Here is a 12,399-nt window from a genome sequence, read left to right on the forward strand (position 1 = left end):
TATTCTAAAAATGAATTCATATTTTCTAGAACTATAGACTTGAAATAGGCATGGTATAAGTGATGAGACGACCCATATTCAACAATAGTCTAGCAAATTAACCACAAAGAATAACAGCGATTTTGGGTGACAGTACTGTTTATATTTAGGAACAGGAGTTTCACAATACATTTGAGAGGAACCGGAGCTCAAGCAGTAGAACGTTTGAGGTACCGGTAGGCCTACTCAGCTCGGTTGAGCACATGCCCAAGTCAAGCACAGCGAATAAACAATACAATACATTATTGCCTGTGTTGTTCAGGCTATTAATTCAAGTAGACAGTTTTGCGTAATATCAGCCCATTGGAAGGCACGGAGGACAACAGTAACTGTAAACATGAATAAATAAAGGAAGTTAAAATAAGAGATACCAACATCATAACAATACTGTTTAAAAATAAAATTGACTGAAGAGCACATGGGAATGTGTCAATGATCATTGTGGATAACGACATAATGTGATGTCCACGGCTAAGGACTGGTCACTCCAACATGTCAGGTATTAGTGGCGCGAGTCCGATTAAGTGTGGTAGGCAGGAGCACTGCGAGAACCCCATGCGAGTGGAGCTGTGAGTGTGGCGGATGAGAGCGCCGCGGCTAAAATAGCTGTTAACTAGTGAATGGCAATCTCTCGGGGAAGTTCAACAGACCACTGTCACAGAGCAACACCGGAGCCCTGCGTAAAGCAAAGTGGCGCATCTTCAAGATTGGGGCGACTGACCAACTCCGAAAAGAGGACACACAAGTTGGGTCAGACTAGCAGTAATCACTTGTTACCGGCGCTTCGCTCCCAGTAACATGCCTGCCATCAAAAAGGAGAGACTGGATGGGGACGATATGGCATTGGCTGCCTTCAACCAGAGCGAATACCTGGCTCCTTTAAATGCCACCACTATCCCCGTGGTGACCCCGCATCCACCGCAATACGACCATTTATTCGCCCATCACCGTGCGTATTTGGGGCTACGCGATTCGGCGCTGCATCACCATCACCAGCAGCAGCACCTTCACCATCACCCGGACGACTTAATGCTGGAGAGGTTTTCCTCAATCCCCGACTTTCAGCCATTTTTTGACAACGGGGAACCATGCATCGAGGTGGAATGCGGGGAGAACAAGGCTTTGCTATACATTAACAAACTGTGCCAGGGTAGTAAGGGACCCTCAATCAAATACCGGGGCGAGTGGCTCACCCCGAATGAGTTCCAGTTTGTCAGTGGAAGGGAAACCGCCAAAGATTGGAAACGAAGTATAAGGCACAAAGGTAGGCAACAGCAAATATCATATTTAAATGGTTATTTTTTTTACAGTAGGCCTATATTTATTTTAGAGGATGATACCTAATTGAAGGTTTTTGTCATTGTTTTGGTGAGTGGAAATTCTGTTTCCATGGGTTGGTTCTGCGTTTTGTAGTTAAAGGGTTATACTCAGCAATATACACCAACTACCGTGCGTAAGGAGAGATGAGAAAAGGCGCATACATCGCTGTATCTTCACAGGCAGCGAACATTCTCAAAACGGGGCGTCAGGAGTCGTGGACTAAGGTGAAAAACTTTCATATTTAGGGTTCAGTAATGTTAAAACATTATATGCCAGTTGGTGGACGTTGGGGGTATCATTCTGTTGAGTGTTGAGTGTAACAGCAGGCGAAAAGGCAGTTGACAGCTCAACAGAACAGAATGATGTTGGCAGAGAATTACATTATTTTAGGCTACTAGAAGTTGTACCCTATTCCTTACTCTTAGTTATTTCAGGTGGATTATGGTTGATTTGCAACTATCCGAGATATCAACCTAGTCCCAGTGGTAGACGTATCATAGTAAACGAAAAGGGTGTTGCTGCCTCAATATAATAGAATGCTTTTGAATGCAGGGAATTTAATGATTTTTAGGCTACTCTACTCGAAGTTGAAGCCTATACCTGATCCTTTTGGTTATTTTAGGTTGATTATGGATGAGTTGCAACTACCCAAAATATTAACCTGGACTCAGAAGTAGACGTAACATAGTCAACTAAAATCCGGGACACTCAAATGAGTAGGTCTATGACATGTTTGATGTTATTAGTTGGCTACTATTTTGGTTTGAAAAGTTTTACAGTGGCTCAGGCAAAAGACAGTAGATCAGTAGATGTTTATGAAATGATTTAATAATAATTTATAATACGAATAATGAATGCTATAGCTGTTTACTTATTATGGGCCTATTTGACTAATTACGTGTTGTTGCGCTGGCTGCACACACAATTGTTTTTGAACCCCACCTTAGCCGAGGTTACTGATACGGAATTGACACGCATTGCCCCAAGTTCTGTTGGATGAGGGTGTAAAAATGATATGAGCCCAATAATGGATAGTTTCATATCTGACTTTAGGTACAGTGACACTAGCCTATGTAGACCTATCTTACCACACGGGGCTCAACTAGAACTCATCAGTAAAACTAATAAGGTCATTTGGTTTGACAAGCTGGCAATTACAAAAGTAATGTTTATGTAATGTTTTGGCTTTGGAGTCGTGATCATTCAACAATGACCCAAGTTTAGTGTTGCACAATTTAAAAAATAAAAATGGTTTTCTATTTCCCTTTGTGTGCATTTCAGGTGTAGACTCTGATAACATCGTCTTAGATTCACTATACAAATATAGTTAAGGCTACTGAGGATCGAGTCATTTTATAATCACCTCCATAGTATAATTGATTTACAGCTGCGGAATTCAGTGGGTGCTGTCTGAGTACAGTTTTTGATTTCTTATTTCTTATTGCTTATTCTCTCTCTCTCTCTCTCCTCTCTCTCTCTCTCTCCCCACCCTCTCTCTCTCTCTCTCTCTCTCTCTCTCCCCTCTCTCTCTCTCTCTCTTTCTCTCTCTCTCTTTCTCTCTCTCTCTCTCTCCCCTCTCTCTCTATCTCTCTCTCTCTCTCTCTCAGGGAAAAGTTTGAAGACCCTTATGTCCAAAGGAATCTTACAGGTACATCCTCCAATCTGTGATTGCCCTGGGTGTCGAATTTCGTCTCCAGTGGTAAGATTATGGTTTCCATCAGCCTTTCAATTCTTACATCTGTTTTCTTGATTCATCATTGGTTTCAAATGTGTATGTTGCCATGCTGAACTCAATTGGCTGTGTTGACGAATGGGCTAAAAGATTGCTCTCAGCTGTGTTTTATTTGAATTGAAGACACAGAGTAAGCAGCATTGCTCTTTTTAAACTTGTTTTATTGATAGTTAGTAGAGGGAAAAGGAAAGAGGGTACAAGCTCTTATTAAATGAAAATATAGTTATTTGTTGACAGTTAAAAGGCACTCTAGAGCAGCCCCCACATACACACACCACATATATTTCTGTGGGCACACGCACTGTTCATGATACAAACTGTTCATACCCGTCTTGTTGGCATAGAGAATATTTCGCAGGTTTTAAACTTATTTCCAGCAATTATACACATTTTGTCATGAGGTGCAGAGAAAATGTTTCAGTTTTAAAGCTCATTTTCTTGCAATTCCATACATTTTGCCATGTCTAATGTGTATTCTTGTAATATTTGAGTGACTAAAACATTACAATAAAATCTATGGGCTAAAACATCTAACTAAAAAACATTAGCTGATGTGGGCCAGTTGATCTGGACATTTCTTACAGGTTATAAATAGCTCTCTATGGTATGCAATGACTGACATGACAAGAGGAAAACTGATGATGCACTACCCAATTTTGAAATTGCACCTTGTGCATTCTATTATTAAAACTTTCAAGAGTAAGTTCAAAGCTGGACTGAGGGAACACTAAAATAAAGGGAACACTAAAATAACACATCCTAGATCTGAATAAATGAAATATTCTTACTAAATAGTTTTTTCTTTACATAGTTGAATGTGCTGACAACAAAATCACACAAAAATTATCAATGGAAATCAAATTTAGCAACCCATGGAGGTCTGGATTTGGAGTCACACTCAAAATTAAAGTGGAAAACCACACTACAGGCTGGTCCAAGCATTGTCTTGCATTAGGAGGAACCCAGGGCCAACCGCACCAGCATATGGTCTCACAAGGGGTCTGAGGATCTCATCTCGGTACCTAATGGCAGTCAGGCTACCTCTGGCGAGCACATGGAGGGCAGTGCGACCCCCCAAAGAAATGCCACCCCACACCATGACTGACCCACCGCCAAACCGGTCATGCTGGAGGATGTTGCAGGCAGCAGAACATTCTCCACGGCGTCTCCAGACTCTGTCACGTCTGTCACATGTGCTCAGTGTGAACCTGCTTTCATCTGTGAAGAGCACAGGGCGCCAGTGGCGAATTTTCCAATATTGGTGTTCTCTGGCAAATGCCAAACGTCCTGCACGGTGTTGGGCTGTAAGCACAACCCCCACCTGTGGACGTCGGGCCCTCATACCACCCTCATGGAGTCTGTTTCTGACCATTTGAGCAGACACATGCACATTTGTGGCCTGCTGGAGGTCATTTTGCAGGGCTCTGGCAGTGCTCCTCCTTGCACAAAGGCGGAAGTAGCGGTCCTGCTGCTGGGTTGTTGCCCTCCTACGGCCTCCTCCACGTCTCCTGATGTACTGGCCTGTCTCCTGGTAGCGCCTCCATGCTCTGGACACTACGCTGACAGACACAGCAAACCTTCTTGCCACAGCTCGCATTGATGTGCCTTCCTGCATGAGCTGCACTACCTGAGCCACTTGTGTGGGTTATAGACTCCGTCTCATGCTACCACTAGAGTGAAAGCACCGCCAGCATTCAAAAGTGACCAAAACATCAGCCAGGAAGCATAGGAATTGAGAAGTGGTCTGTGGTCCCCACCTGCAGAACCACTCCTTTATTGGGGGTGTCTTGCTAATTGCCTATAATTTCCACCTGTTGTCTATTCCATTTGCACAACAGCATGTGAAATTTATTGTCAATCAGTGTTGCTTCCTAAGTGGACAGTTTGATTTCACAGAAGTGTGATTGACTTGGAGTTACATTGTGTTGTTTAAGTGTTCCCTTTATTTTTTTGAGCAGTGTATATATATCTGCAGCACCAGTCAAATGTTTAGACATACCTACTCATTCAAGGGGTTTTCTTTATTTGTACTATTTTCTACATTGTAGAATAATAGTGAAGACATCAAACTTTGAAATAGCACACATGGAATCATGTAGTAACCAAAAAAGTGTGAAGAAATTTGAGATTCTTCAACGTAGCTACCCTTTGCCTTGATGACAGCTTTACACACTCTTGGCATTCTCTCAACCAGCTTCATGAGGTAGTCACCTTGAATACATTTCAATTCACAGGCTTCTTAAAAGTTAATTTGTGGAACTTCTTTCTTTCTTAATGAGCCAACCAGTTGTGTTGTGACAAGGTAGGGGTGGTATACAGAAGATAGCCCTATTTGGTGATAGACCAAGTCCATATTATGGCAAGAACAGCTCAATATTTGAGCTGAGAGAAATGACAGTCCATCATTACTTTAAGACATGAAGGTCTGTCAATCCAGAACATTTCAAGAACTTTGAAAGTTTATTCATGTGCAATCGCAAAAACCATCAAGCGCTATGATGAAACTGGCTCTCATGAGGACCGGCACAGGAAAGGAAGACACAGAATTACCTCTGCTAAAGAGGATAAGTTCATTAACTGCATCTTAGATTGCTCCCCAAATAAATTCACAGAGTTCAAGTAACAGACACATTTCAACATCAACTGTTCAGCAGAGACCGCATCAATCAGGCCTTCATGGTCAAATTGCTGCTATAAACTGGTTACCAATGTAATTAGAGCAGTAAAAATACATGTTTTGTCATACCAGTGGTATACAGTCTGATATACCACGGCAGTTAGCAATCAGCATTCAGGACTCAAACCACCCAGTTTATAAATATACATATATACTGAACAAAAATATAAGCGCAACATGCAACAACTTGAGAGATTTGACTGAGTTTCAGTTAATTGAAGGAAATCAGTCAATTGAGATTAAGCCCTAATCTATTGATTTAACATGACTGGGAATACAGATATGCATCTGTTGGTCACAGATACCTTAAAAAAAGGTAGGGGCGTTGATCAGAAAACCAGTCAGTATCTGGTGTGCCCGCCATTTGCCTCATGCAACACAGCAAATCTCCTTCGAATATAATTAATCAGGCTGTTGATTGTGGCTTGTGGAATGTTGCTGGATATTGGTAGGAACTGGAAAGGCTTGCGTACACGTTGATCCAGAGCATCCCAAACATGCTCAATGGTTGACATGTCTGCTGAGTATGCAGGTCATGTAAGAACTGGAAAATGTTCAACTTCCAGGAATTGTGTACAGATCCTTGCGATATGGGGCCATGCATTATCATGCTGAAACATGAAGTGATAACGGTGGATGATTGTCATGACAATGGGCCTCAGGATCCCATCATGGTATCTCTGTGCATTCAAATTGCCATCGATAAAATCTAATTGTGTTCGTTGTCCGAAGCTTATGCCTGCCCATACCATAACCCCACCGCCACCATGAGGCACTCTGTTCACAACGTTGACATCAGCAAACCACTCGCACATTTTAGAGTGGCCTTTTATTGTCCCCAGCACAAGGTGCACCTGTGTAATGATCATGCTGTTTAATCAGCTTCTTGTTATGCCACACCTGTAAGGTGGATGGATTTTCTTGGCAAAGGAGAAATGCTCACTAACAGCCATGTATACAAATGTGTGCACAATATTTGTGAGCTTTTTTGGAACATTTCTGGGATCTTTTATTTCAGTTCATGAAACATGGGACCAGCACTTTACATGTTGTGTTTATATGTTTGTTCCTGCCGACCCCTCACCACCCACAGTTTGGGAACCATTGGTTTAGAGGGAGTGTGCCTGCGTGAGTGTGCAATCAATATATACTCGATGATCCATTCTGATCTGCCTTTTGTGACATAACTTGTTCAGAATATTGGTCTTAAATGCTCAATGCTTTGACGATGAGTCCTGATAGTTTCATATCATATATTCCCGGCAGCCTGTCATATACAGAAACTCAAGTCAAATTAAGTGTATACAAGGTTTTTATTCAACTGGCATTTAGTTAAACTATCACCAAGTACTGCAAAATGGAAATTATTAGTTGGACTACAACGCTGTTCAATGTAAATTCATTCTGTCATTCCTCACAGATGCTAAAACAACATTGACATCAACCAACACTGGCTCAAATTACTACATGAAGCGCAGAATGAATAGGACAATTCCAGACAAAGTTAATAAGTAATATGAATGGGTGACTAGCCAGGCTCCCCTTGCTAGATTGATCTAATTGTCATGGCTCTAATGTCCTTTGCTGCTGTCCCTCACCTAGCTGTTGCACCGGGCTGTGTTTGCCCTGCGGTGCCCGTTTGGCTGAGCTAACGACATCATGCCATGCAGGCTGTGAGGCGTCACAGGCATGGCGTCTGTGCCAGTGTGCCAGCTTGGAGTGAGTTCTTCACCGGCGGTGAATCTGTTCACACAGGTGCGCAGTGTGTGTGTGTGTGTGTTTTTTATCGCTACGGAGCGCATCTGTCGTCGTTCCCAACCGCTAATCTTGAGGGAAGGGCGTAAGAAGCTTAGCGAGCTACTGAGCGTGGCTACTGGTGATTAAAGTGTGCGAAGCACGCAAGGCAAAGGCGGTTTAGATAAACCGGAGGTGTTTGAGTGATACAGGTAAACCGGGGACGCTTTTCACAGCCAAGAATACAGATATACACCACCACATAGGGTCCATAGAACATACATTTCAAATGGGATGCATTGGCCAAAAAAATGCGGAGAATATAGAAGTAGATGAGTTTTGGGGAAATTCAACATATATCAGTTTCAGATATGGATATACTAGGTATACTGAAGTTATAGCATGTTGGCTTCACTCTGTAGGCTAAATACGTAGATGCTGCTGCAGTTAAACAGAGGCACAATATATATTGTTAGGGTTGTCTGCAAATTGTCTTTTCATTTTCTATATGTATGTCATTTTTACTGACAGAAAAATGTACAGTCATAGAGTGACATGACTCAAGAACCTTGTCATGAGTTTCCCTTCTGAGACCTGACACAAAAGCCTATAGTAATGGTATTGTTCGTTGCAGTATGCACACCTCATTGTTGCCCGTGCCTGTTGTTTGCTTAGCCAGAAGCGGCAGGCTCTTCTCTCCACAGACGTGCTTGCTTGTCTGATGGTTTCTTGTTTTCTATCTACTGCCTGGTGAGCAGTGCGGGTTCCTGTGAATTGTTGTCACGAACAAAGGCTGTGATTTTAACAAACCTGAAATTACTGCCAGAAAAACACGTTGTTGGTCTGTCTACCTGTAGCTCACATACATCGTATCATCTTATTTATGTCATCTGGGGTACAACAGAAGGCAATCCATTGTAGATAGCCTCCTGTTTGGCATTCAAGTAGCAGAAAGTTGCACAAAGTGGCACAGGTTGAAACCCATGAGTGGTAAAAAAAAAAAAAAATGGGGTAAACTATGAACACCAGTTGGCGATCAAGATTAGAACTGTATTGTTTGATTGCATTTTCATGCAGGTCTATAGGGAATGGCAAATGTACTTTTCTATAGTTAAAAATTACACAAAATGCACATCAGGTCATCTCTCCCAAAATATTGAAAACATTTATATTTATATTGAAATATGATATCTTATCAATTATATTCATGTTCTTAGTATCCCATGTGAGCTGCACTGCAGTTCAGTTTTGTGAGTTGTAAACTACTAAAGTGCACTAGTGACTAACATGTGTTTGATAAGATTACAGATTCTCTCAGGGGACCCCATTTAAACCACTGTACCACTAACCCCTCTCTCTGCTAGCTTCCTCTCGCTGTGTGTCTCCTTTGCTTCCTGCATTGCAGCCTTCCTCATCACTGTCTGTCTCACTACTTACTCACTGTAAAGCAAAGTTATTTTGTTCCGAGAACTTATAGTATCTTTTGTTAAGATTATAGCTATCTTCATTTCAGTCAACTATTCCTGCTGAGGTCAGGCTCTGTTTAACGCTACTTTCTAACTTCATCCTTCTACCCAGCTGGCTAACAGTAGCCAGAGCCCTTGAGCTAGCTAGATAGCTAGCCTTCTGTCTGAAATATCAGCTACTATTTACAAGTTGTACACTCACTCTCCAAGAGTCTGTTTTGTTTTTGTTTGGGAGATGTCTGTTGACACGGCAGTAGTGGAGGTACGTTTAAAAAAAATTCCTTATGTCTGACGCATCTCGCAGGGCCACTGTCAGCGGCGTATCTCTCTACTTGCCACTTGCCAGTGTTGGTCTAGGCTGAGGAAGTTTGTTTCATCTCTCGGCCTTTACTCTGGGCAGAGTTTGCTGTTGGACAGAGTTGTGAAAGAATGCGTCGCTAACAAGACAAATCCAGTGGGAGCAGGCAAACATAACAAGCATACTGTACCTGAATTATGATTCCTGAAAGAGAGCGTAACAATTCCACTCATTCGCAGGGAGGCAGTCGTGATTAGAACCCAGACCACTGGATTTCTGTCCAACTCCCACCCTCCCCCTCAAAAACTGGTCCCGAACCCATCCACAGTCCCCCAATGTTATTTTAGGCATATGTGACACAACTCGCTTGTTAGCCGTGTTCCCAGAAATGTAGCGCCTTATAAGAAATATAAAAATGAGCAAAATAACCTAAGAAATAGGTTAAAGAGATACTTTGGGATTTTGGAAATGAGTCAATTTATCTACTTCTCCAGAGTCAAATGAACTCTTGGATACTATTTTTTATGTCTGTGTCCAGTATGAAGGAAGTTAGAGGTAGTTTTGTGAGCCAAAGCTAACTAGCATTAGCGCAATGACTGGAAGTCTATGGGAATATGCTAGCATGCTCATGGTCAAAACCCCAAAGTATCTGTTTAAATTACCAGAGATTCTCACATGACCCATTATATTAGGCTATCGGTGTTAGCCTACTGGGGTATATCAGCCAACATAGTCCTGCAGAGACTTAGTTTGAAGAGAGCAGAGTTGGAACAAGAGCAGACACTTGCACTTTCTCTTGATCTACATTTTACTTATAGCCTACTTTTTAGGAGCGGAATGATTTTCAAACAGGCAAATATGGCTGATCAATATGTATTTCTAGGCAATGTAGTAAACTATAGCTTAGTCATATTTAGGAAGTGAATTTCCTTGGATAGATAACTGCCCCGTGCTTCTCCCCCCATGCAGGGTATAGCCTAGTCTTTTTAAATGAGATCTCTCGTGCACCTGGTCTCGCACGACCAACTAGAGGAGTGGTATGGCTACAGAAATTGAAGCACCCAGAATGATGAGGGCTGACACACTTTCTCTGGAGCTACGTTTTGCATATAGGATATAGCCTACCTTTTAGGAGTGGGCACGATTTGCAGACAGAGACAAATCAATGGATAATCAATATTTATTGAAAAGTCACAACGTTCGCACACCATGGTATGCGGGCGTTATGCCTTTTCCTTTCCAGTCATAGTCAAATGTTTTGATTGCAACACAATTCACGTTGGTTGAGTGCCCACAATATTATTTATTTATGGACACTGTAGTACTGTTGCCTAATCATATTTGAGTTCATTCCCTTGGAAATATAAATGCGCTGTGCTTCTCCGCCCATGCATTTAATTGAGACCACACAAATAGCCTATAGACGCACTTTGACCTCGCATTCCTAACTAGGAGAGGAGAGGTAATAGGCTACTTAACTGAATAATGAAAGTGTATGAATAATGCGATTTTAATACAATAGATAGGCTAACGTGTACAAAGCAGGAGACGACCGTTACCAAATCATCTGCGGGACAAAGCAATATTTTCATCCCCAAATTGTCTGTCTGACCGCCTGCTCTCGCCCGTAGCATGAAAAATGCAGACCGCTCCGCAATGATCTCTGTCTGGACCTGCAGGCCTCTACCTTAGATTACATTCACCAGTGATGTCCTGTAACAGTAATGCTGACCGACTTAACGTTGAGTTAGGATACTAGTGATCGAGTGATGAAGTAATACGTCCATAGCTATGTGCATGGAAACACTGTGTGTGTAGATGTGACAAAATTGTGTGTGGTATGACATATGTTTGGTTTGTCTGCTTGTATATGATATTGTGTGTGTTGTAGTGTTGAGGTATGACATGAAACATAAATAAAATAGAACATGTTAATAAAGCAATGTTTTGCTCGTGGCTCCTGGGTTCAACTGCTCTGTAGACTCTTCATGCTCCGGTGTGTGGTCGATGTGTGAGAGAGGGGTAGTAAATTGTGCGTGTGTATGTCCCTTTAAGCCACTCGGCCAGGCAGGCTGACTGTGTGTGTGAGAGAGAGAGCGTGTGTGTGAGCTTGTGTGTGTGTGTGTGCTCCCGGGAGAGCCGGGCTTCCTCCGCTCTGTTATTCCAGCGGAACCAGAGGAGGCCGGCAGGAAATTACACTCTCCTCCTCCGGCTCGTAAAGATCTCCTCCAATCAGGGGGCTCCCCCTCTCCTGCATCCTGACCACAGCGAGAGAATGAACAACACACACACACATGGACACAGGCACGCAGATGTACACACACAAACTAACACACGCACATCTCCATGTTAGGGACTGTGGGAGATTATTCTTACTATTATTACATATACATCCCTGCCTAGGAATCTATTTTACCACCAGTCATTTGGGGTGGTTGAAAACTAAAAGAACCATAGGTTCCTTTTTCAAAATCAAATTTCCTGTTTGATTTTAGTGTTGATTTCAATATATTTAACATTGCAACCCAGTGTGACTCTGCCAAGCCATAGCAGTAGACTTTCAATTGATATCTGGACTAGTCAGTAGTTATAAGGGAGTAATCTATATTAGTGCCTTGCTTATGGACAAGTGAACGGGAAGTTACCAGCACAGTAGCAAAATAAGTAAATTGCTATAGATATTGCATAGAGCTGGTTACTGAGTTGATGTGGCTATTTGTTGGGACTTGCTACTGGCTGAGTGCCACTGTGATGAGGGGGATAAGCAGGGCTGGGGGGCTGACGCCTCTGTGTCTCTCAACAGCTCAGTCTCCGCAGGGGGTTAGAGTGTGTGTGTCTGTGTATGTGTGTGTGTCAGGGTTTCCTTTTGGAAAATGTGGCGCCGGACATTTTACCGGCAGCATTTTCATTTACCAGACCCATATGCATTGGGTAGGTAACCTGCACCGTCCACCCACAGTGCTCAGAATGACAGAAATCACATGTTGATTATGGTCATTCATATTAACAGAACTTGCAAGTCAAGGATGCAACTATGTGAGGTCATTTTTACCATGTTCTGATGTGCACTTTGAAGATATGAGTAGCCTAACAAACAGCAAAATCACACACCTATGTATATCCACTATCCCTC

At 42.4% G+C, this 12,399-nt stretch overlaps 1 protein-coding gene across 5 annotated transcripts in view; it reads left to right on the top strand.

Moving 5' to 3' along the window:
* Positions 1 to 401: 401 nt before the first annotated feature.
* Positions 402 to 12,399, top strand: part of LOC110491833 (sterile alpha motif domain-containing protein 11) — a 97,727-nt gene continuing 85,729 nt past the window's right edge. Inside the window, exons 1-2 of one of the 5 annotated variants that reach the window (XM_036946730.1) lie at positions 402 to 1,303; positions 2,967 to 3,007. In XM_036946730.1, the coding sequence (XP_036802625.1) occupies positions 838 to 1,303; positions 2,967 to 3,007 (507 nt within the window). In that variant the 5' untranslated portion in view covers positions 402 to 837. Of the gene's footprint in view, positions 1,304 to 1,469; positions 1,584 to 2,966; positions 3,059 to 12,399 lie in introns of those variants that run through there. The other 4 variants (XM_036946731.1, XM_036946729.1, XM_036946732.1 and 1 more) reach the window with 4 other exon arrangements.

The sequence above is a fragment of the Oncorhynchus mykiss genome, chromosome 16 (assembly GCF_013265735.2).
Source record: "Oncorhynchus mykiss isolate Arlee chromosome 16, USDA_OmykA_1.1, whole genome shotgun sequence".
NCBI lineage: Eukaryota > Metazoa > Chordata > Actinopteri > Salmoniformes > Salmonidae > Oncorhynchus > Oncorhynchus mykiss.